This window comes from Enhydra lutris, unplaced genomic scaffold (genome assembly GCF_002288905.1).
Source record: "Enhydra lutris kenyoni isolate GAN:26980312 unplaced genomic scaffold, ASM228890v2 scaffoldscaffold1, whole genome shotgun sequence".
NCBI lineage: Eukaryota > Metazoa > Chordata > Mammalia > Carnivora > Mustelidae > Enhydra > Enhydra lutris.
In genome coordinates, this window is record NW_019154085.1 from 103,838,751 (window position 1) to 103,862,700 (window position 23,950).

A 23,950-nucleotide genomic window follows, 5' to 3' on the forward strand; every position below is an offset into this window, starting at 1 on the left:
TCTGGCCACAGTCCGTGGGCTCCCACATCCTGACAGAAAACCTCCTGGTACTGCCCTGGGCTCACGAAAGCCAGGTGGATCATCTGTGCTGCGCACTACCATCGTAGGGTTGCCTGCTCCCCTCTGTCCCCATCAAGTCACCTCCAGCCTCCGGGTCCTGGGTCTAAGACAATAGAAATGTCAGGGCAAGGTAAATACTTCTTCAGCTCCCTCCCTGCTATTCTAGGATGCTGAGGTCTGGTCTCTTCTGTCTTCATCCCCCCTTCTCCAGGGCCCAGCCACATTCCCTGTTTTGCCACTTTAATCAAAGAGGAGGTAGATGTATTTTTTTCATGGCTGTTCCCCTTCCCCTTTGGGAAATCAGTTGCCTTCCTGGCTCTCTGCCCATTCCCACACCTTACTGTACAGTATTTGGGGAGCATCTGCTTTTTCAGGCTTTGGAAGTATAGTCATTTCCCTGGTTTAACAGAAGATTTTCCTTCTCTTCCATTTTGCACAATTTTTTCTTGTTTTGGTGAGTTTGACAGGAGGGTAGTCAAGGGCAAATGGCTTCACTTGACCATCTTTTACCAGAAATGCTGCTGGGTTGAATCCTGTCCTGTGGCCCCACATTGGCATTTATTCTAGAACTAAGCACTCAGCGCCTTCTGTCCATCAAGTGCTGTGATAGGCGCTGGGCTGCCCGGGTAGCAAGACAGACCTGCCCCCGGATCTGACGTCCCAGTATGGCGGAGAGACACAGGCACCCAGAGAGGACATTGCCCAGGGTAGAAATGGTTGTGACAGTGGGGGATGGGACCAGGTGACTGCTGTCATCCAGCACTTAGGAGCTAGGAAAAAGGGTTTCAAGCAGAGGAAGTCCCCAATGCCATCAGGTTGGAACAGGCTTGTCAGGGTCACGTTTGAGGGAAGTCCCAAAGCCCAGAGTGTCTGGACCGTGCGCCCAAGGGGAAGAGGGCGTGCCCCAAAGGAGACCAAGTTGGAGAGGCCTCAGGGACCTGAGGAGGGTAGGAGTTAGGGTTTGGTTCTGAGCTGGGAGGGAGACAGGAGAGGGTTCTCAGCAGGGGGTGGTGGCTTGACCTCATTATGCTTCTGAGGGGGGACTGGGTTGGAGTAGCACAAACGGGGAGCTGACTGTCCCCTTAGGAAGGAAGCCCAGGTTGGCCCGGATGGGTGCCGGCCATGGAAATGACAAATGGTGGCATGGACAGGCTTTGCTGAAGGGTCGGTAAGGCTGGGGACGTGGTCAGGGGGAGGCTCCTGGTGTCCCTGTGAGCGATGGGAGAAGGCAGGTGCTGTGCGAGGTGCTTCAGGCAGCTCATGAATTCAGCCAGAAGCATCCCCATGCAGTCTCTCTGGCCTCCCTGAGCTGTCTTTGCGCTGCTGGACAGCGCCCAGGAGAGGGGTGTCGTTAATACATGAGGGCAGCACTCCCAGCTCCCGGCCAGCAGGTTACAAGCTGGACAGAAAATGAGTTGGCGGGCTAGCCTGGCTCTCCCCAGCGTCCTTCTACTCAGACTGCTTGCTCTGCAGCTTCCCACTAGCATAAGCAGGGCCCCCAGGCTGTCTGCTCCTGCTCCTCACGTCTCTGCATTTTGGGTATTTGGTGGACAGGGAGGAAAAGGGAGATCCCAAAAGACTTCATTTTACTAATTATTTCTGGTTTCAGTCACCAAGGCTAGCTGGAGGGAAGGGAATTAAAGATTAAAATAAGCACTGAGAGGAACACCTGGCTGGCTCAGTCGGTCACCATCTCGATGTCATGAGATGGACCCCCCCCCCCCCCCCCCCCCCTTCCCCACCCCTGTGTCAGCTTTGCACTCAGCACAGAGTCTGCTGCAGGTTCTCTGCCCTTCCCCCCACTCTTGCATGCGCAAACACTCTCTCTCCAATAAATACATTCTTTAATAAAGTGAGTGCTGAAGTAACTAACAGTCAGTATCTATTGTGGCTTAGCAAGTTGGTCCTTCCCAGGGAAACCTAGAAATGAACTGGTAACTGAAAGTCTTGGGACTCATATTTTAGCCCTTACCAGAAAGTCTGAGGACTCAGTTTTTTTTTGTTTTTTTTTTTTGTTTTTTTTTTTGTTTTTGAGAAAGAGAGCATGCAGGTGTGCACTCATGAGCCAGGTGGGAGGGGGTATTTGGGGGACGAGACTTGGGGGATTGAGGGGGATAGATTAAGGAGAGGCTTAACTGATTGAGTCACCCAGTCCCCCCATAGCTTAAATTTTAAAGCTGACCTTCCCAGAGGCAGCTCAGTCCTTGTTTCTTGACTTGTAGAATCACCTGCTTTTGGGAAACTCATCTCAGAGGCTTGGCATCATGAGGCAATTGCGTCTTCCTTCTTTAACACTCAAATGGGTCAGGTGCAGCTAACCCTTGACAACACAGGTTTGAGTCATGCAGGTCCACTTCTATTCAGATTTTTTTCAATAAGTACAGCATGACTATAAATGTATTCTCTCTTCCTTATGATTTTTCTTTATATTTTCTTTTCTCTGACTTGCTTTATGGTATGAATATAGCATATAACACATAGAACGTACATACAAATGTGTGTTGTTTGTTATTGGTACGACTTCGGATAAACAGTAGGCTTTTCATTGTTAAGTTTTGGGGGGAAGCAAAAGTTACATACAGATGTTCGACTTCATAGGAGGTCATTGCCTCTAACCCTCATGTTGTTCCGTAGTCAACTGTGTAAGTTTTCCCAAGAACTATTTCCTCTTCCTGACATTTTATTTTATTTATTTTTTCAAGATTTATTGGGGGGGAGGGGCAGAGGGAGAGGGAGAGAGAGAATCTCCAGCAGACCCCCCCCCACTGAGGCAGAGCCTGATGTGGGGCTTGAAGTGAGGCTCAATCCTAGGACCCTGAGATCACAGCTTGAGCAGAAATCAAGAGCCAGATGCTTAACCTGGTTTCCCTGACATTTGATTTTTAATTTTTTTTTCTTTAAATAGACTCCATGCCCAGTGTGGGGCTCCAACTCACAACCCTGAGATCAAGAGTCACACACTCCACTGACTGAGCCAGCTGGCTCCCTCTTCTTGACATACTACTAATAATATAATACACAATAAATTATTACTCATTTTACTTGGCACAAACATTGGGAAGGACACATTCATAGGACACACACTCTGTAATAAGTACATATTATCCCAGACCTGTACATTCTTTTCTTCTTTAAACCTTGTCCCATTTTGCAGATGAGAAAACTGAGCCACAGTTAAAGTAACAAGCCAAGTCACAGAGCTCGTACAGGACCCAACAAGTCAGGGTCTGTGTTGTCCGCACACCCTGGGGGTGGTGATGGCCCGTGAGTGTCCCAGTGGGTAGTGTGTGACTCATGGTGGTAAGTCAGATGGGAGGAACGTTCTTGAAGCTCCCCAACCCCACTGTAATCCAGTGAAAACAAAACACTGAGATCATAGATAGCTTGTTCATGGACAATTTTTAAACTACACAGCTATTAAATTCCCACACAAAGCTTAGAGAGATTAAGAAATTAACCCAACAACACTCAGCTCATAAAACCCTAAATCCTGGAAGATTAAGACCAGTACTTACTAACACTTCAAGCATGGGGCTTATAGGGCTCTGTGATAATTTAGGGAAGATGATCTGTGCTTTCTGAGGACTTCAAAGAAAAAGTTATTTTAAAAGTATAACAATATTGTAATGATGCCATATGAACATAAAAGAAGAAATGTTTAAAAAATGATTCCCCACCCCGGGCCTAACTGCCCTAACACCGTACTTTTATTTTTCCATCTCCTTTTGGTGACTGGCCATATTTATGCATACTTTACATAATTATCATCAAGGCAAAGATCCAGTGGAATTTCCCAGTCAACCATTAATCATAGCATTTTTCAGTGTCGCTACGTTTTCTTCACTATACCCATTTTATCGATAAACTAGGATTTTCTTAGGCTTTCACTGATTTCTCCGTTTTTCCTTCCTCTCTCCCTCTGCCTCGCCAGCCTCCCTGCCCTGTGACTTCACATGATCCCTGCTGATGTTAAGGGTTGCGATCCAAAATCGGCCCCAGACAAAACTGGACTGAAGCCATAAAATCGTGGTTTGGGTTTTTGGAAAGGAAGTCGTAATTTGGGGGCAGGGGAGCCTTCCCACTTTTCAAATGTGACACTTTCTCTCCCTTCTCCCAGCATTAGTTTTGCCAAGCAGTAATCTGCCTCTGTGAGGCACACCTTTAAGAGCAGTTAGCCTCTGACAGCCGCAGCCAAGTTCTGTTAACAGAGCCGAGCTGATGGAAAAAGCGGTGTACCTGGTCGCCCGGGCTACGCCTCCAGTGTGCTTTAGCTATTAGTTGCAGGCTGGGAGCACTTAAAAATAAATCATCCAGGTCAAGGCAAACATTAATCCTTGCTCCAGAGCTTGTTAATTTTTTAAGTTAATGAGCTGGAGCAGAGGCACTAGAATGTTCACAGTCTGAAGCCTCCCCCCACCAGCAAACCAGGGGTCAGACAGTGTATTTTCTGACCTCGTGGGTGGTCGATGTCCCAAACTGTATGCAGCAGTTTCTGTTCTGCTGATCCTAGGCTGGCCCACAGAACTGAGCTCTTCTGCTGATTCGCTGTCCCCTACAGCGAGCTCTTGGGTCACTAGTGGGTAGCATTTCAAGATTTGGACTTCTGCGGGTGCCTCGGTGGCTTGGTCAGTTAAGCGTCTGCCTTTGGCTCAGGTCCTGATCCCAGGTTCCCGGGATTGAGCCTTATCCGTCTCCCTGCTTCTCCCGCTCCTCCCTGCTTGTGCTCGCTTGCTCGCTCTCTCAAATAAATTAAATCTTTAAAAAAAGAAAAAAGAAAAAGATTTGGACTTCTGCTTTCAGGAAGTTGACAAATACCTATTTCTGAAGCCCTGCACTAGGGGTCTGGGAAGGTGAACGAGCTTTGGGGCCCTGTGTCAGCTCTAGGGGCTTGCAGTCAAGTGGGAGAGCTCTAAACTTGAGAAGGCAACAGTTCAGGGGGCACATGGGTACTGCAAGGCTGACAGAAGTGTAGGGGAGTGAAGGCTTCCGGGAATGGAGAGTCAAGATGGGTTTCATTCACTCATTCAACAAATATTTATTGAGCTGGGAACATTGTAATGGATGCTGGTAAAACTGCATTTGAGTCTAGGGTAAAGCAGATGCCAAGACAGTGATTTCGGAAAGTAGGATTAAGAAACTAAAAGAAGATCTGGAGAAAGGGCTTTCCAGACCAAGGGAATAGCAGGTGCCAAGGCCCTGAGGCAGCAGGAGCCCAGTCTGGGAGAGTTAGTGCATAGGCCCCTCTCCACCTTCAGGTCTTGGCTGCAACATCTCCTCACCAGAGAAGCCTTCTCTTCATCCTCTCTCAAATAGTACATCACATTTCACTTGCCTCCCACACACCCTGCTTTTTTTTTCTTGTTGGTATTCATGACATGATTTTACATTTTATAATCATTTTTGGTTTGCTTGCTTGCTGTCCCCAGCTAGAAAGTGAACTCTGTGAGATCTGGGACTTTGTTCTGTTTATTCCTATTCCTCAGGTGCCTAACCTGTTGCCTGGTACAGAGTAAATGCTTAGTGAATGCTGAGATGGCCAAATGAAAGTTTCATGTGGTTGAGCATAGAGAACAGGGGAGACAGTGGTATAAGATTCAGAGGACATAGATGGGAAGGAGGGAGCGCCAAGCATTTATGAGGGAATTGTGTAAATCCTCTATAGGGACCATGCAAACAAAAGATGCACAGGGGCCTAAGAAGTCATCTAGAAGGCAAACCAAAGAGCCCTCAGTGGGAATCACAGCAAGCAGTAGCCCTTCTTCTACCTACTACATTGATCTTTCCTCTTTTCCTCCCCCTCTCTCTCCTTTCCTTTCTCTCTTCTATTTTTCTTCCCATGTTTTTTGAGCACTTACTATGCTCCAAGCCCCACTGACCCCAGAGATACAAAAGAGGAACAAGACATGGTGGGATATTTGACTTCAGAAAGAGCAATGGCCCATCCCAAAGATTTGGAAGGAAAGATTCAAATGACGCCCAAATGTAGGGAACTGAATTATTTGGGCATAAACTTGTATGTGTGTTCCTAGTTTTTCTTATAGCTTAGAGTGTAAACAATGACATCTGATAATTGGCTTAGAGATCATAGTTCTAGGAGTTCATGTCTGACTCACTAACGCTGATGGATGTGTATATATTTCTATAACTGAGAGTCAAATAATTATTATAAAGAATTAACGTAGCCATTGGCAAATAAGATCAACGTAAACATGCGAAGTCAATTCACATGGATTTAATGAAAAGGCTATATAAGGATAATAGAAGTATTTGACTTACCAGGGGAGGAGTGTGTTTGTGTGTCAACCTCTTTGATGGGACTTTGCAGGAAAAAGAATTGTGTTGTCTCATTTCCTTCCCCTCAGGAATAATCCCGGCTAATGGGAAGGTGAACGTGACCGTCAAATTTACACCATTCAAGTACGGGATTGCACAGATAAAAATGCAGCTGTGGATCTCACAGTTCAACTCTCGGCCGTATGAATGTGTCTTCACTGGAACGTGCCGTCCCAACATGACTTTACCGTATGGTTGCTTTGGAATGTCTTTGTTTCTTCCTAAAACTTTGTAAAAAAGATCTGAGTCTCCATGTCTTCCATTCTTTCTTTGTTTTGTAACAAAATGCCATCAAAAACCGTACTTAAAATGATGCACTTTCAGAAAATACTCTTTAAAGTCTAACAGTAATGCATAGAATAGCTCTAGGCTTGTGGCGGTAGCTGTTCCTGCCTCGAGGGAAGAGATGATCAAGAAAAGGTAGATGGAGGGATACTTGCCTTCACTGAACCCTGCTGGTTGATCATATGACCAGTTTTAACCATATGTGTGTATTATATATGTGTGTATCACATGATATATATCTCTGACCCTATGTATTATGGTCTTCCAAATTTTTTTCTAAGATTTATTTATTTGAGAGAGAGAGCACCTACTATGGGGAAGGGCAGAGGGAAAGGGAGAAGGACTCTTAAGCAGACTCCACGCTGAGCACAGAGCCCAACATGGGGCTCTGTCCCATGACCCTGAGATCACGACCTGAGCCAAAATCAAGAGTCAAACACTTAACTGACTGCACCACCCGGGTGCCCCCATTCTTTCAAATGTAAACCATAAGACAGGAGCAGCATAACCATTTTCAAAATTTCAGTATAACATTATAATGAACTGAGGGCCTGCTGTGTGCGGTGTCCACTGCAAAGCCCCATGGGACATGGTCCACACTCTGAAGATGCGCCCAGCAGAGGGACCAAAAGAAGTCGTGGATCACAAGTGACTTCAGCATAGGGCAAAAATGAGAACTTGCCACATGGGAGGTTTCGTTGGGGTTTTGTTTTTTAAGAACCCTCAGCATTCAAGTCTGCATAAAGGTGTGAAATGGGATTAAGTTTTACTTCATAAAAATTTTTTTCCAAACCCCTATTTCTGTTTGAATGTGAGCTTGTATTTTTATATCCCTACGTACCTGGTTAAAATGGTAAGTTTTTCCCAATATGCATGATACTTATAAAAGCTGAAGGAAAACTTGTCACAGTTTTGATCCTAACCTTGGAAAATCCTTATAGATTTTTGAAAATGATAAAGAAATAGCTGGCCATTCCTTCTCTCCCCTCACACATAGATAGACCTCACATAGCACCCTCATTCGGCATATTATTATGTAGAGTAACATCCTTATATCGAAACATGAACTAATTCCATGACTCATTATGTATTTATATCATGATCTTCTTCCAAAAACTTCAAAGCAGCCTGAATCAACTGTAGGATGTTAGGGTGGCCTGCCGAACCCAAATCCTGCAGTTACTGTAGGAGAAAGAAAATCATGCCAGCAATAAACAAGTAACACTGGATATAAATAAAAGGCAGTAGTAATTTTTCTGCTATTTTCTGGCCAAGAAAATGTGATTTGCCATGTCACGTCACGTGCTGCGATGTACAAATGACTTTCTTAAGGACATCACTTGAGTGGAATTTTTGCTTCCCACAGATGTGTTCTTAAAAACACAAGAGCGTTGTATGGAAGAAACACCACGCAAATGGCAGGCATCCCCTCTTTCTAAACTTTTTTTTTTTTTTTGGTCACCCAGCTGGAGTTTAATATCTTATTTAGTGCACTCCTGAAGTTTACAAGGACTCCGTCTCAAGACCTGCATGTCTCTCCAGACTGCAGATAGTACTAGAAACTATGAGCTTTTTCCATGCAGGAAAAGAATTAGCCAGGCTATGGCATTCTCTGAAAAGTGTCACAGGCAGCTTCTTGTTGTTATTTTCAGAATGAAGTGTAGGAGGGACTTACTCAGGTCCCACGAGTAACTCCTTAGGAAAATGTATCACTTTCTTAGACCCCTTCATGTCCATTGTCAGCAGTCAGATCCTTTAAGGAACCTGTTCTGTTTTGTTTTTTAACAGTTTCAAAAATTTTTTGTTGTTCCCCTATATTTATAGCAGAGGGGATGTCAAAGTTCTGATGAAATATGGGTGGAGGGCCCCTGCTGGCTCCCTAACCCAGGGCCTCCACTGTGCCCACCACAGTCTGTTGGTCAATGTGTATGTCACTAAAGGCCACTTCCCTCAGGCCATTGACATTTCAGGATTCTCTTTTGTAGGCGATGTTAATTTTGAGATGGCTGGCACATCTCCTGTGTTGTGCAGTGGGGTCCATTCAGGAGATGTTCAGCAGATGGTTTGTGACCATCAGAATGAATGAATATCAGTGTATTCTTATTTCTGTAATATCAGGGACATACATAATCCTGCAAAACAGGCATTCACATATTCTCACTTAAAGAAATGCTTCATAGCACAGAACATGAAGTAGTTCTAGTACATCCCATAATATGATTCCAGGAGTTTCTGTAGGCAGGCTAGTAGCCCTGTCTGTACCTACATATGTCCAAAGACTTTTCAGTTGCAGAAAAGATCTCAAACATTAATCAGAGTCACTTGGGCATAGTCATTCTTTTACTAGGAACATACATCAGTGGAAGAACTTTTTTTTTAATGTAGTAAATTTAGCTATTGAAAACCAACAGCCGAGAAACAAATCACACTAGAGCAGGAGAGCATTTTCTAGCCTGTCATGTTATCTACTTGTTATGTTCTTTGAGAAGGTAAGGAGGAGCTGCCATTGGTAGACGATTTTGGCCTGTAAGATTATAGTGTGGTACACTGACATTGCATTCATTTTGGTAGACCACTGTTTTAGCACACAGATTTATTTTTAGTGTAGATAGAGTCACTACTGGACTGAAAGTCATGATATTATCAGAAGGAATCTAAAAATAGGAACCTTGTGGGACACCTGGCTGGCTCAGTTAGCACAGAGCACGCAACTCTTGATCTCGAGGTTGTAAGTTCGAGCCCCATGTTGGGTGGAGAGATTACTTAAAAAGCCTTTAAAAAATAGGAACCTTGGGGTGCCTGGGGTGGCTCAGTTTAACCTCTGCCTTCGACTCAGGTCATGATCCTAGGGTCCTGGGATTGAGCTTCGTGTCGGGCTCCCTGCTCTGTGGGGAGCCTGTTTCTCCCTCTCCTGTTCCCAAAATCCTAAAAAACAGTAGGAACCTTGAATTGTTGGATTATATAGTAATTTAATATCTGTTTTAAACTATAGATTAGAAGAATTTGAAAGATTAAATGCTCTTTCTAAGGAAGTGGACCGTCCTCCAGAAAAGGCAATGACACGCATACATTTTCAGCAGCTGCCACCAAAACTAAAGCCTCTGAAGATTAAGGTAACCTGGGCGTTATGCTCAATATGATGGAAGGAATGACAGAAAAGCACAATAATGACTTATCCCTCCTGATCTTGGTCTCAGGAAATTGAATATCAGAACTTGAGATTTCCGGTAGATTTATCAAATCCATATGCCGTGGCAACTGTTTTAAACCAAGAACCAGGAAAACTGAAGATTAAAGAATTAAGAGAAGGTAACTAGCTGATCCGTTCGTCACATTTACTATTTATGAACAACAACAGCAAAACCCAGTTAGGTTGCTGTTATGTTTTGCCATTAAAAACGTGTTTTTGTCTTGGCAAATGATGCTGATTTGATTACTGACATAATCATTGTTTGCTCTTGCCCTCAGTTTTGGACCAAGGCAATGAGATTTCAAAAACAAGACAGATGAAGGAAGCACTCTTTGAACAGAAAGTCAGACAGGACACTTACGAAGAGATCGAAAATCACCTTAAGTGGTAAATATTGAGCAGTTCAATTTATATCAAGGGAGAGGACAGCGTTTTTAGTAATGGCTTTTTATACATGAGACATGATGAAATGTAATCGCTTTGTGCCCTTTGAAAGGTTTCATTATTTCCTCTCCTCTACTGGACCTGAGACGTTTCTCTTTAGCATAAATCACCATGACCAAACCATGCTCTTTCCTAAGTGTGACCAGATAGTGGCAGAGACAGAGCAAACTGTGGGAGACACCAGGACACTGCTCCCTACTGATCACTGCTGCCAGCATCCTGTCTCTCCTTTAGGGGCCCCTAATCTCGCCCCCCACCCCACCTCAGCCCCCTGTACCCTGGGGTGTCTGCCCAGGTGCCTCTGGGGATCCCAGCAGTGCAGGCTGGAGTGGGGGAGGCTCTGGGTGGAGGTTCCAGAGCTCAGCTGTGAGACCTCTGTCCTGTTCTTCTGTGGTCAAAATACATCCCTGTCCCCAGGTTTTTACCGGATCATACCAGAACTATCCATGTGCCCAGACCCCACTAAACTTGAAAAACTCTTGAGCTGAGCTAAAAAAGAAACCCTTAGAAAGAGTCTTGGAGAGACCACTTGCCCATGCCCCACAGCCATACTTCTCAGACGGAGAGAACACTCGCCAACTTCCCAGGCCTTCACGGATGTCCCCCATCCCGCCACCCTGCTTGCCCGGGGCAGTGCCCTCCATGTCTCACAGAAGCATCTTTCCTTCCACAGCAGCCTCTCTCTCACAGTCTGGCCCTGGTTAAATGCGAAGTTCACCAAGTCACTGCAGATCATTTTTTAAAATACTCTTTCCCTGTTACAAAAAATGGCCACACTGTCATTGTAGAAAAGCTGAAAAATACATATATATTTTTTAAGGGGAGAGAAGTGGGGAAAAAAGTCTGTAATGCATTGACTGCCGCCAACACTGGGGTCTTTCCTTCCTTTGGTGCTTTTTTGTAGCGCGCCTGAGATCACAGCCGCAATTCAGTTCTGAAGGCTCTGTCATTCACTGACTATTTTCTTCCGGCTTTTTCTTATCAGAAAAAGAATTTAAACCTGCCAGTAACACCCACATACACTAGACATCGGTTCACTAGTTGTTGACATTATGCCACATACACTTGCACTGTCTACACACACACACACACACACACACACACACACACACACACACACACCTGCTTTTGAAGCATTTGAAAGTGAGCTGCAGACATCACGGAGCTTTGCTCTTAGAGGCGTTAGCACGTGGCTCCTAAGAACAAGGATATTCTCCAACAGCAGCCTCATCACTTCCAAGAAATCTAAAACTGACGCCATAATATTAGAATCACCAGCCTCTCTGCACATTCACCCAGTGGTCTCAATAATGTCCTTTCCATCTGGGCTTCTGTTTGGTTGGTTTTCGGAGAGGAAGACTCCGCCATCCAAACAAAGGTCAGACCATTTGTACTTAGCTTCCAGGTCTCTCCAGGCTCCTTCCGTCAAACAGTTCTCCAGACACCCCGTCCCCTTTTAAAATCATAGCAACTGTTTATTTTGAACATGTGCCAGGCTCCGTGATCAATACGTTACATACCAGAATTTTCTAAACTGTGCTAAAGTTCACAAAGCGCACAATTCACAATGTTAACCGTTTAAACGTGTACGATGCAGATGTTCTCATTGTATTCACAGGCTCATTCAACCGTCCCCATCATGCCACACTAAAACATTTGCATCACTCCAGAAGGAAACCCCATACCTATTAAGCAGTCACTCCCCATTCCCTCTCCCCTCCCTGCCCTCGGTCCACTTTCTAGCTCTATAAATTTGCTGATGCCGGACATTTCAAGTGAATGGAATCCTACATACATAGGGGGCCTTTTGTAACTGGTTTCTTTCATTTAACACAGGTTGGAGGTTCATCTGTGTCATAGCATCTGTCAGGACTTTGTTCCTTTTTTATGGCCGTGTAATGTTCCATTGCATGGATTGACTACATTTTATTTACTCATTTATCAGTTGACAGGCATCTGGATGGTTTACACTTTTTGGTTATTGTGAAGAAGACTGCTGTGAACATTTACATGCAAGCTTCTGTTGAACACATCTTTTCAGTTCTCTAAGGTGGGGAATTGCTGGGTCATATGGTAAATCTATGTTTAGCATTTGGAGAAACAGCCAGACTGTTGCTATAGTCTCTACAACTTCTCTCCCCCGTGGCCCACCTCCAGTATCTCCACACCCCCTTCGGTTGTTGAGAATAGCAAAGACACTCCATCCCCAAACTGACCGTGGTATTCTGAAGGGCTCTGGAAGCTGGGTTTGTTTGTTTGTTTCCTCCCCAGGCAGGTGCACCTCGGTAGAGATCATATGTCTTTTAAATTTAGAAAAGACCTTGCTGAAGAGCGGCAAAGAGAAAACATCAAATATAAGGTCAGAGTCACTAATTCAATGGTACTGATTGCGCTAAATAGTTTGAATTCCTGCTATATGCAAGAGGGCACATGGGAAGAAGGAACACATAGTTCCGTTGAGAGGGGAGGAGGCTGATGACAAGTTAATTGTTAACCATAAATCAAGGCTGGCTGTAGATGTCACAAGAAACCTCTACTAAATATTGTGGGGAGTCAGAGGCCAAAGAGGAGAAAGAGCTCATCTAATTGGAAAGCTTCCTCCAAGACACGGTATGATTTTGAAAGGCAGTAAAGAGGACAAAGGCGTTTAATTCAGAGGGAGGGCAATGCCTCAAATTCAGGTTGGAGTTCTGGGTGTGGCATACGCCTGCCCCGTGATCTGCAGAGCACGAGAGTAAGAGGGACCCACGGACAGGGACCAGGAGTGACGCCAGAGCCAGAGCCAGAAAAAAGTTCCAAGCCAGCGACCCTCAAGGGGGCCTGAGCCGAGAGAATGACACACTGGTTGAGGGGAGGGGCCGCGGCCGGCTTGTCAAGGCGGCACCTGCAGATTCAGGGGGGGAGGGGAGAGACGGGAATGGCGGAACTGTGCCACACCCCTGGGCTCACCGTGTGTGAGAGACCTTGTTCGCTGAGAGCAGGTGCGGGGGGCGCTGGGGACAGGCCCATAGTCACTGAAGCACAGGGCACTCGCGGGCCAGAGGAGATAAGGCTCGGCTCGGGCTTCCTGCCTCAGGGGCTGGGACTTTGTTGGGAGGACTGACGGAACCATCCTGTGTGGTACTAGTCTGCTCAGGCTGTGGTAACAAGTACCAGACTGGGAGGTGTAGGCAACAGAAATGTGTTTTCTCACTGTTCTGGAAGCCCAAGGTCAAGGTGCATGATCTTCTAAGGGACACGAGGGAATGATCTCTCTTCTCGACCTACAGACCATATTTTCCCTGTGCCTTCACATTTTTTTCCTCTTTCCAAACTTCTTCTTATAGAAGACACCGGTCACACTGGAGTAAGGCCCACCCTGTGACCTCCTTGTAACTTGATTACACCTTCAAACACAGCGTTTTCAAACACAGTCACATTCTGAGGTGACTGCGGGTTAGGATTTCAACATATGAGCTTTGGAGGGACATAATTCCGCCATAACACATATATTTAAGCTTGGGATTGTGAGCTTCCCATGGTCAGTACTACACGAAGTGGCCACACTGGGTGGGAGGGATTAGGGAAAAACATGGATCTTGTTGGATAGGAATCTATTTTTCTTCCTAGAATACATTTTTCTTACAGAATACATTTTTCTTCCTAGAGCTTCTTTCTGATTGGATTCCAAATCAGATACTCAAGTAAATTTATCTTTTCTTTATTTTTTACAAGAGAGAATGTAAAATGATTGCATCAGTAAACCTTAGCATTTAGGGAAGGCAAGTATTAGATTGACATTGAAATTTAGTTTGATTCTGGTTCTGTTTCTCTGCACTGGATTTTAAAAACAAAACATTGAGTATTCTGTCCACCCCACAACGGGATGATAACCATTTTAGAGATGAAGGTGACACAAACGTGGCACAACCAGGCAGGGCAGTGTGACAGCAAAGGCTGGATTGCCAGCCTTTGGTCGCCAGGGAACTCAACTGTGTATTTGCCTTGCAAGCGTGTTTAACAAGTGCTCTTTGTCTGTAAGACTCTGCTAGTGAATGAGCCACTGTCCCTGCCCTCCAGAAAGGCACAGTCCACAAGGGGCACAGAAACATTAAGAGATGATTTAAAATGTGCCAAGTGCTGTCACAGCTGGCAAAGAAGGGCAGGGGATCGAATGGTTCATAGGCATCCCGCTTAGGTGCGTGCTGGCGATTTTAAATGAGATCCCAAATACAGAAGAGAAGTTCAACTTAAGACATGTTACACATGGAGGGCCTGGAGGGCATCCTGGTGGTGGCTACAGGAACAAGTATACCTCAGCAGAGAGGTGGAGAGTAGACGCAGAATAGCGCCATGGACTGGGGAAAGTTAATGGAGCGAGAAGCTGGTAGCTCCAGGTGGGAAAGCCAGAGAACCTCATGATTTGAGGGGAGAGCAGCAGATATCGAAGGAGCCAGAAGGAGAAATGGTCAGGGAGGTCAGGAGAACCGGGTGACACTGAAAAAGCAGATGGGGAGGGATCCAGGATGGTGGGGCCCGAGAAGTACATGGTGTGTTGGACCACTTAGAAGGCCTGTTTTGCCATAGCGATAGCCATCCCGGGAGAGAAGTGGAGATGAAAAGCCAAATGGCCACAGCTCAAGGAATGCAAGGAAGTGAGTGGCTGGTTTCTTGAGAAGCTGAGATGACCAGAAGCGAAGAATCAGGGCATGGACCATTCCAAGGGGATGTGGTGTCAAAGAGCAGGTTTCTAAGTTGGAAAACTCCAGAGCATTTGTACACTGAAGGCAAAAAACAACCGCAGAGGGAAGGGCTAAAGAAATTTGGGAAGAGGCCTTGGTCGGAGGGGAAGACTGACCTTGAGGAAGGACATGGTGTCAGGCTCGCATGCCGAGAGAGGGCCGTTGAAGGCTGCATGTGGCCTTGTCCTTCTGGGTGCCCCAGGAGGCCAGGCCAGCTGCAGAGATAGCCATGAGCACTGGTTGGAGAGTGGCCTGCAGAGAGGAGCTAGTAGTCACAAGGGTAGCCAAGGGGAGAAGGAAAGAAGACTTCATGTGCTTAACATCACTCACTGGGCCCTTGAGCCCCAGTGTAGCTTGGCAGCAAGTGCTGAGGGACCCTATTCTGTGTGTCTGGGAGCGCTCATCAGGCAGCTGAATCCTGGCGGGTGACCCAGTGGCAAGGAACACCTGAAGGCCCAGGCCATGTGGCAGAAAGCTGAGACAAGGGATCTGGGCGGGGAGATGGGGGTGTGGGGAGGGCAGGAGTGGAGGGAGTGGGAGTGGGCAGGATGATGGGCTTTTACCCAGGAGATGGTTGATGATAGTAAATTTCAAAACACATCATAATAAGTAGAGTCTTGATATAAGACCTTACCCTCCTCTCTCTTCTAGCTATCAACCTATTTGCTAATCCCTCCTTTAAGATGCTATTTTATTTTATTTTATTTTTAGTGGTGGTGGAGGTCTGGGTCTCTTCCCACAAAATCTGTCTTTCGAGGCTAACATCCATAGTCTCAGTCTCAGACTCAGCTCCCTGATATGTGCAAATCAGAGCTAGACAGCTCACCACCTGGTGTCAATAACAAACTCTCTCGTTTCTTCTGTTAATATGGTGATCGGAATAGATTGCTTCCAGTTAAGTCTTTAAAAATTATGGCAAACAGCATACATACAAGCCAAGCTAGATCTGGAAGTAATTTAACAAGTAATAAAAACCACAAATAGGTAAAAACTAACAAGCTTTTGCTGTGGACACAGTCCCTTTTTCCATGGAGGCAGGTGTATGCAGACACCAAGCCAAGCCCAGCCAGCCAGGCTTCCGGGGGAGTGTGCCATGTCTCCTGGGTAATGGGCCAGAGAGCTCCAGGGTCCTGGGGAAGCAGGAGGTGGGGAAGGGCAGCAGCCTGGGAGAAGACACTTATTCCAGGGAAAGGGCAGATCCCAGAAGAGGGGAGGACTTAGGCACCTTTGTTAAACCCCGTACTGGGATAATCAGCTCTGAGGAGGAGCTTGAAACTTTAAGTTCTTTTTAAAATGAAATCTCTACACTCCCGTGGTTACACGGTTTCTTATAAAATCCTTCTGGTGAGTTTTAAATGCTTTGGAAATGATTTCCAGAGCCACTGTCCCCTGGTTATGGAAAGAAAGTTCTGGGTCCACTCAGCTGTTAGAACCCCCTATGTTTAAACAGTGAGTATGATTATAATGAGCCCTTTAACTCTCTGTCACCCACTCCCAGCCAGAACTTCGTGTGTGGTTGTGACTGATGCTTTGATAGGTTTCTATCAGCTTTAAAGAGATATACAGTTGTGTGTGTTTGTCTTCAATTTCAATATTTTTGGTGATTGAAAAACCCAGGTAGATCGAGGAGATCCTGTTTTGGATGAGGAATTTCAGCGCACCAAGACAGAAGTCCACCAGAAACGGGTTGTTCATAGTCTAGAAGAAGTGGGTAACTTTCCTTTATTTGGGAGCTAATTATCAATAGCCCTTTATATTCTTATTTTTAAAACACTAAACAATTTTATAGAAATGCTTTTACCAAGAGATATTTACTAAGTTTTAATTTGCATTTTAATTTATATTTTCAGAGTGTTTTTTTACTATATATTTGCAAGTGAAGTATCAAAAATCATGATGTTTCCCTTAAAATTAACAGCATTAAATTCTTTGGCTCCTCCTTTATGCCCTTCTACTTTCTCTTTCTTGGTCTTCTTTTTTGTTTCCCTTTGCTCTCTAAGCCCCTGTCTGCAGGTCCTTCCTGGTGGGTCTCTGAGCCTATGTTCCTTGCCTCCTGCCCTTGGTGGGAAGGATACACAACAGGAGGACAGAAGCTAGAGATTCTCAAGCTCTCTTACAGATTTGGGACCTAGGAAAAGCCCTCTTAGTTTCTGTACCTCAGTCTCCTCAAATATAAAATGGGGACAGTGGCTCCTTCCCCTGAGTGTCCTCTGTCATGTGATAGTATCTGGTTAAAACCCCAATTTTTAATTTTAATGATGAGACAATTTGAGAGACAGAGAGAACACAAGAACAGGGTGAAGGGCAGAGGGAGAAGCAGACTCCTAGCTGAGCGGGGAGCCTGACAGGGGCTGGATCCAGAACCAGTCCTGGGATCATGTCCTGAGCCAAAGGCAGATGCTTAACCAACTGAGCCACCCAGGCACCCCTACACCCAGGCACCCCTACACTGTCAATTTATTAAAACCCAAATCTCAAATTCCACTTTTGGCCCCCAACCCAAGAAGTATTCCCTATACTGCTACGTTACACTAGGAGTGTAGAATAAATGCTCATTCCATGGTGGAACAGATAAGTCATAAGTTGATTTAGGGTCAGGCTCTAAAACGTTTTTTTTTTTTTTTTTTAAAGATTTTTTATTTATTTGACAGAGAGAGAGATCACAAGTAGGCAGAGAGGCAGGCAGAGAGAGAGGGGAGGAAGCAGGCTCCCTGTGGAGCAGAGAGCCCGATGCGGGGCTCGATCCCATGACCCTGAGATCATGACCTGAGCTGAAGGCAGAGGCTTTAACCCACTGAGCCACCCAGGTGCCCCTCTAAAACGTTTTTATTAAGTGCTCCTACCTGGAGTTAAATTTAAACCTAAGATATGCCTGTGTTCTATTTTCACAGAAAATCAAGGAGTTCCATCCTAATTTTGATCCACTCGTTAATAATACCTGGGTCAACAGGTTCAGGGCACAAAAGCGCTTTCAGCAAGCTGCACGCAAGGTAAGTCCCAGCACCAAACGGAAATTTTAATTGGCTTAGTCCTCAGCACAAGAAAATCGAATGACTTTTTCTAACAGTTTTATTGACATATAATTCATTTCCTGTAAAATTCACTCTTGTAAAGTATACATTTTGGTGGGTTTTAATGTATTTACACAGTTCTACAGCCATCACCACGATCTAACTTTAGAACATTTAAAAAATTTTATTGAAGTGTAGTTAGCATACAATGTTATAGTAGTTTCAGGTGTAAAATATAGTGATTTGACAATTAATTTTAGAATAACTTTTTATCACTGCAAAGAGAAACCTGGTTCCCATTAGCAGCCCCTCTCCATCCCCCAGTCCTTGGCAACCAGAGATCGGCTTTCTGTCTCTATGGATTCACCCTTTCTGGACATTTCATACACACGGAATCATAGGGCACATGGCCTTTTGTAACTGGCTCTTTCACTCAGCTGGTTTTCAAAGTTCATCATGTGGTAACCTGTACCAGTACTTCATTTCTCTTTTATGGGTGGATACTATCCCATCATCCCATCGTGTAGATACGCCATATTGTATCTTTTCATCCACTGAAACATTTGTGTTGTTCTCACTTTTTGGTCATTATGAATAATAATGTTATGAACATTCCATTCGTGTACATGTTTGTGTACATGTTTTCAGTTCTCTTGGATATATACCTAAGAGTAGACTTGCCCTGTCATGTGGTAACACTAGAGCAGTTGGACTTTGATCAGTTACTTCTAGAGAGAGCAATCGCTAATTCCTGTGGGATCTAGTCTCATCCAGGCTTATGGCTTTCCCTTCAAGATGTGTCATCTCATTTCACCCTCATGGTGGCTTTCCACCCAACCCATTAGAGCCTCCAATGGCTTGCTGTGATCGGGATAAAAAATAAAAGGTGTCTTAAAAAAAATTAAAAAAATAAAAAATAAAAAAATAAAAGGTGTCAGTGACTCCCTAGTCTAGCTGCAGCCATACCTCTCTAGCCTAGCCCCACCCTCCACCCCGCTCCCTACCTTCATCCTCTGTGTGGTCCCAGTCCTCATCTCCCAAACACACCAGCCCGTTCCCTACTACAAACCTTGTCATGCTTCACCTGAAGAGACATTCCATCTCCCCTCCATGTGCATACTTGTCCTATGAGCCAGCATGAGCCCACCGAGCCATCACCAAGCCAAGGTGCCTCTTGCTTCTTATGCTGCTAGTAGATCCCTTGTCCCAGCCACTCGAGTGCAGCCGCCTTGCAGAGGAGAGTCATTCCTCAAGCAGGGGAGAGCCGTGCTCGAAACCTGGACTCTGGAGCCAGGCTGCCTGCCTCTAATTATTCTTTTTCTTTTTTTTTTTTAAGAGAGAGAGAGTGAGAGAGAGCATACATGTGAACAGTGGGGAAGAACAGAGGGAGAGAAGGAAGCAGATTTCCCGCTAAGCAGGGAGCCCGACATGGGGCTTGATCCCAGGACCCTGGGATCATGACCTGAGCCAAAGGCAGCCACTTAATGATTGAGCCACCCAGGATCCCCTGCCCTTAATTCTTGATGCCACTAATGAGCTTTCTGATCTTGGACAAGTTCTATAACCTCCATTAGCTTCCTCCTCCTCCGTAACTGAGGATCACAGTAAGACCTGTCTCGGAGTTGTTGTGAACATTAACTGGGCGAATATGTATAAGGGACTCCAAAAGTTTATAAACTTTCTCCATCGAGCAGTGTTTTTAGCCTGGACTGAGGACCGTCTAGGGGAGAGACAGAGCTCACTGATCAGTGACCTGCGCACCAGCCTCCAGGGTCCTGCGGGACCCTATCCCTGCTGAGATTCTGTCTGGGTGGGCTGCTATGTGCAGAACAGAGGTGGCCACAAGGAGCTCAGTGTGGGGAAGGAAGTGGTGGAAAGAGGCAGGGCGAAGCTGTGCTCCAAGGCAGGAGGGCACAGCTGTTGACAATGGGCAAACAGCAGCGATACGGGCCAGGCTGGCTTCTCCATGAGTGCGACCACCTGGCCTTTCTGGGCTGAGCCCTCCAGGGTGATAAAGGTATTGTCAGCTGTTGTGTGCTTTGCTCTGAGCGATGGCTCAGTCTTTCCCTCACTCCCCAGATGAGTCAGATCAAGGCGCAGATATGTCCCCAGCCTGATGACTTCCTGTCATCTCTCCAACTCAGCCACAGCCCTGTCATCCCCTGCCTAGACCAGTGTGACTCGCCCTGCCTTCCCTGCTTCCAGTCTCCCCCACAGCAGCCACAGTAGTATTCCCGAAGCCAAAAGGTGAGGGTACCCCTCCTCCGGTAAAACCCTCCAAAGTCTTCCCATTGCAACTGGAATGAAGCATAAAACTTTTTTCAAGGCCACAGGCCACTCTGGACTTCTCTCTGTCCCTTAGACCTGTCTCCTTTGTTCCTGAAGCAGGATCTTCCTCTTTGCTATTTCCTCTGCTCTGAATTCTCTTTTTCAGATCATTCTCTCCTCATCATTCCAGTTTTAGATCAAACCTCACCTTCTCAGTGAGGTCTTCCATCATTACCCTTGCAGCAGTGGCCAGACCACTCCCCTCCCCACGTCCTCCCCCATCATGCCCTCGGGTATGTGAGCGCGCGTGCACACACACACACACACACACACGTTAGAATGTCAGTTGGGTGCAAGCAGGAACAACCGCATCTGATAAGCCTTGAACAGAACTGACCGGGCATCAGCACGTCATACTATTAATTTGTTAAATGAGAGCCCCTTATGGGATGGAAAGGGCTATTAATCATGGAAGGAATGGTCCCTTTGGCCACAGCTCAGAGCACGGGCACCAGACCCCTCCGTAGCACGCACTCTGAGTGCAAAGCACATGGTAGACAGTTAGCATTGCCCATAATCCACAGCCCAGTTCCCCCAGAAACACCCATTTATTTGGTCCCTCTGCTCCGAAAATAACACGGCGGAAGCATTGCTATTCAGATACACTGAAAAGAAGCAGCGTGGAACTGGTCGTTCTTTCCACTCTGGAAATAGAAGAACAGGACTCATAAATTGGGCGGAACAAGGCCAGATGACAACATGGTCTTCTCTTTTTTGTATTCAGGCAAGTCAACATGGCCGAGACCTTGAAGTCCCCGTGGCCTCTACCTAGGGCAATGTGCCCACGATCCCTGTGAATTCTGACTTAGAGCGTGGGCCTCAGCCCTTAGCTGTGGTTGGGGAAAGGGAATCAAATTGAAAGACAAAATGAGTGAATACTTTGAAATCATCCCTTCTAATTCCAGGTCATGATTCATAGAAGATTAATCAGTATGCTGAGTGCTATTCATAACATGGACAAAGAGAACATACGCAGAAAACTGAGCCAAGGAAGACAGTCAGTAATAACAGGTAGAACACAGCTGCCAAGTGCAGCGAAGCTTCGACCCTAGGGCTTCTGAGCATGACATCCTGTATAAGGTGTTAGCTATGCAGAGGTAAAATATTTTTGTAAATCACATCCATTAGGTTTTTGTTTTTGTTTTTTTAATGGCCACAGTAATGAATCACCACAAACCTAAATGGCTTTAAACAACACAGATGTATTATCTCACATTGCTGAAGGTCAGAAATCTGAAAACCAAGGTGTTAGCCGGGCTGGCTTCTTCTGGAATTTCCAGTGAAGAGTCTGTTCCAGGCCTTTCCACATCACTCTGCACCCTGCTTCAGTTGTCACATCACCTCTCCTGACTTTGGCCCTCCTGCCTCCTCCTCATATCGGTCCTTTGACAACACTGGGCCACCTGGACTACCCAGGACACTCTCCCCATCTTCAGATCCTTAACTTAATCATACTGGCAAAGTCCCTTTCGGCATGGAAGGTGACAGAGTCATAGCTGCAAGGGACGGAATGTGGACATTTTGGGGGGAGGGCGACCATCAGGCCTACCCAGGACATAAATCAGACCTCCAGGCCAGGTTTGGCTGAAATGCCTACCCAAGTGAGAGTTAGCCAGACTGGCCGACCCAGCCAAGTTGTGACATCTGTGGAGTCTGGCCATGGTTTGACCTCTTGTTTTGTGCCCTCAGTTCTCTCCTGTTACCAGAGAGACCAGGATGGTCAACATTCATACTTGTTAACTGACTGGCTACATCTAGTGTTGTCACAACCTAGCATTTGCACATAAAGCTTTTTTTTTTTTTTTTTCCAAATAGACTCCATGCCCAGCATGGAGCCCAACAAAGTGTTTGAACTCACAACCCTGAGATCAAGAGTTGGCTGCTCAGCTGACTGAGCCACCCAGCTGCCTCGCACATAAAGCTTTTGACCTCATACAATCTTTGCTAACTTGAAGGAATTCCAGTCCTCGGATGCCTGGGTTGACCAGGCTATTGGAAGCACACTCTCAGTGGCTTTTGGGCTCCCATCATCATCTTCTCTTCCCCAAGGCTCATCTGCAGATACATGGGCAGGCCCCAATCCTTCCAAACCCTGCCTGCCCTCCCTAGTGGGAGCCCCCAAACCTGACTCTTCAGTCTTCCTCTCCCTCAAGACCTAGATGGATTTTTTTTTTCCAAAACATTTTATTGCATTTTAATCCCTTTCCCCTGCCCTTTTTTTTGGCCTGACCCAGGGCTGTTTATTGAATCTATCATCAGAGGCAAGGACTCACTATTCATCACAAAAAGGGGAGGGCGGGATTCACCACAGGAGGGTCTTCCAAAGGGGTGGTTTGGGGGACAGCAGGTGTGGGACTTGGGTTCCTGCAGAGGACCAGGAGTCTGTCCAGCCCTTGCCAGCAGACACACTTGACAGCCGCTGGGCATGGCATCCAGCAGGACCCTGTCCCTCCTCACCGCAGACAGTGCCCCTAACGATGGCTGGGCCCAAGACCCCCAAGGCCCCAAGGGAAGAAGGAGCTCTGGTGGCCCAGGCTCAGGTCCTGAGCACCCGCTCCTCGTCTTCCTCCCCCTCAAGATCCAGATGCGTATTTTGTTTCTCGTAACCTTTTTTTTCGCTCTTTAATTATACTTCCAAAAAATTTCTCCTATGTTATTATTACATCCAGTATTGATGTTTCTAATGAAGAAACACTTGTTTAAAATATTGTAAAATTCATCTGTGAATTATGTATGGACCCCTGTAAAATGTCTTCATGTGTTTTTTAATGCAATCTTTTTCTTGACTGATAAGGACAAAGAAGATTCATTAGAGAGCCTTTCACGGGGAGTTGTAGTTTTTTTGAAAGTAAAAAATAAAGCTTTAAAAAGGAGATGGGGTGGGGTAAAGAACAAAAGAAAATTAGAACTGGGCCCGGATGCCCATAGACATATATATTCTTTCCAAGCTGGCATCTGACAAGTGCCCACCGATTGGTGTATGGCAGATAGGAAACTGAAGACGGTGGTTTCACATAAAAATACTGTAAGAACTCCCCGCAAATGCTCTTCTGTTCCCCCAGACAAGAATGCCTCCAGATTCCTCCTGGATAAGATCAGTCAAGATAATTATTCCAGCCGTTTCTCTGTATCCCCCAAGGAAGTGCTGCCCTTCGCCTTTCCGTCCTACAGTCCTCCTCAGAGCTCCAGCGAGTTGGTGGGTGCCGTTAGGCTGTGGGCTGGGGGCCGGGCACGATCAGAGGGTTGTTAGATGGCGGCAAGACCTACCTCAGGCTCTGTCCCTTTGCTTCCTCCTGAGAGGCTCCCTGAGACACCTGTGCCCAAGGACTTGCAATCACTGGGAAACCTGAGATCATCTAGATTTACCTGTGCTGAGCTCTGTGGTAACCTGGGCTGGGTGCCTTCCAGCCTGGAACCCATCAAAAGTCCCTCCTGACAGCCCAAGAACTGGGCCTGAGAGCAAAGGGGCAGATGGAGAATCCGGGAGGGCCCGGCCTAGGGAGGTGGGCTCTGCTCAGCTGGACCCTTCTGCTTTTTGGGCAGATGGAAAGTATCTGAAATGCACTTGTATCAGTGCA

The 23,950-nt window shown here is 46.1% G+C and overlaps 1 protein-coding gene across 2 annotated transcripts in view; it reads left to right on the forward strand.

Moving 5' to 3' along the window:
- The window catches only part of LOC111144571 (cilia and flagella associated protein 221), a 101,528-nt gene that overhangs the window by 33,257 nt on the left and 44,321 nt on the right, over positions 1-23,950 (forward strand). For both annotated transcript variants that reach the window (XM_022498922.1, XM_022498932.1), the window contains 9 exons: positions 6,423-6,582; positions 9,671-9,791; positions 9,876-9,987; positions 10,147-10,255; positions 12,584-12,671; positions 16,651-16,740; positions 17,925-18,023; positions 21,278-21,383; positions 23,435-23,568. In XM_022498922.1, coding sequence (XP_022354630.1) covers positions 6,423-6,582; positions 9,671-9,791; positions 9,876-9,987; positions 10,147-10,255; positions 12,584-12,671; positions 16,651-16,740; positions 17,925-18,023; positions 21,278-21,383; positions 23,435-23,568 — 1,019 coding nt within the window. The remainder of the gene's footprint in view (positions 1-6,422; positions 6,583-9,670; positions 9,792-9,875; positions 9,988-10,146; positions 10,256-12,583; positions 12,672-16,650; positions 16,741-17,924; positions 18,024-21,277; positions 21,384-23,434; positions 23,569-23,950) is intronic.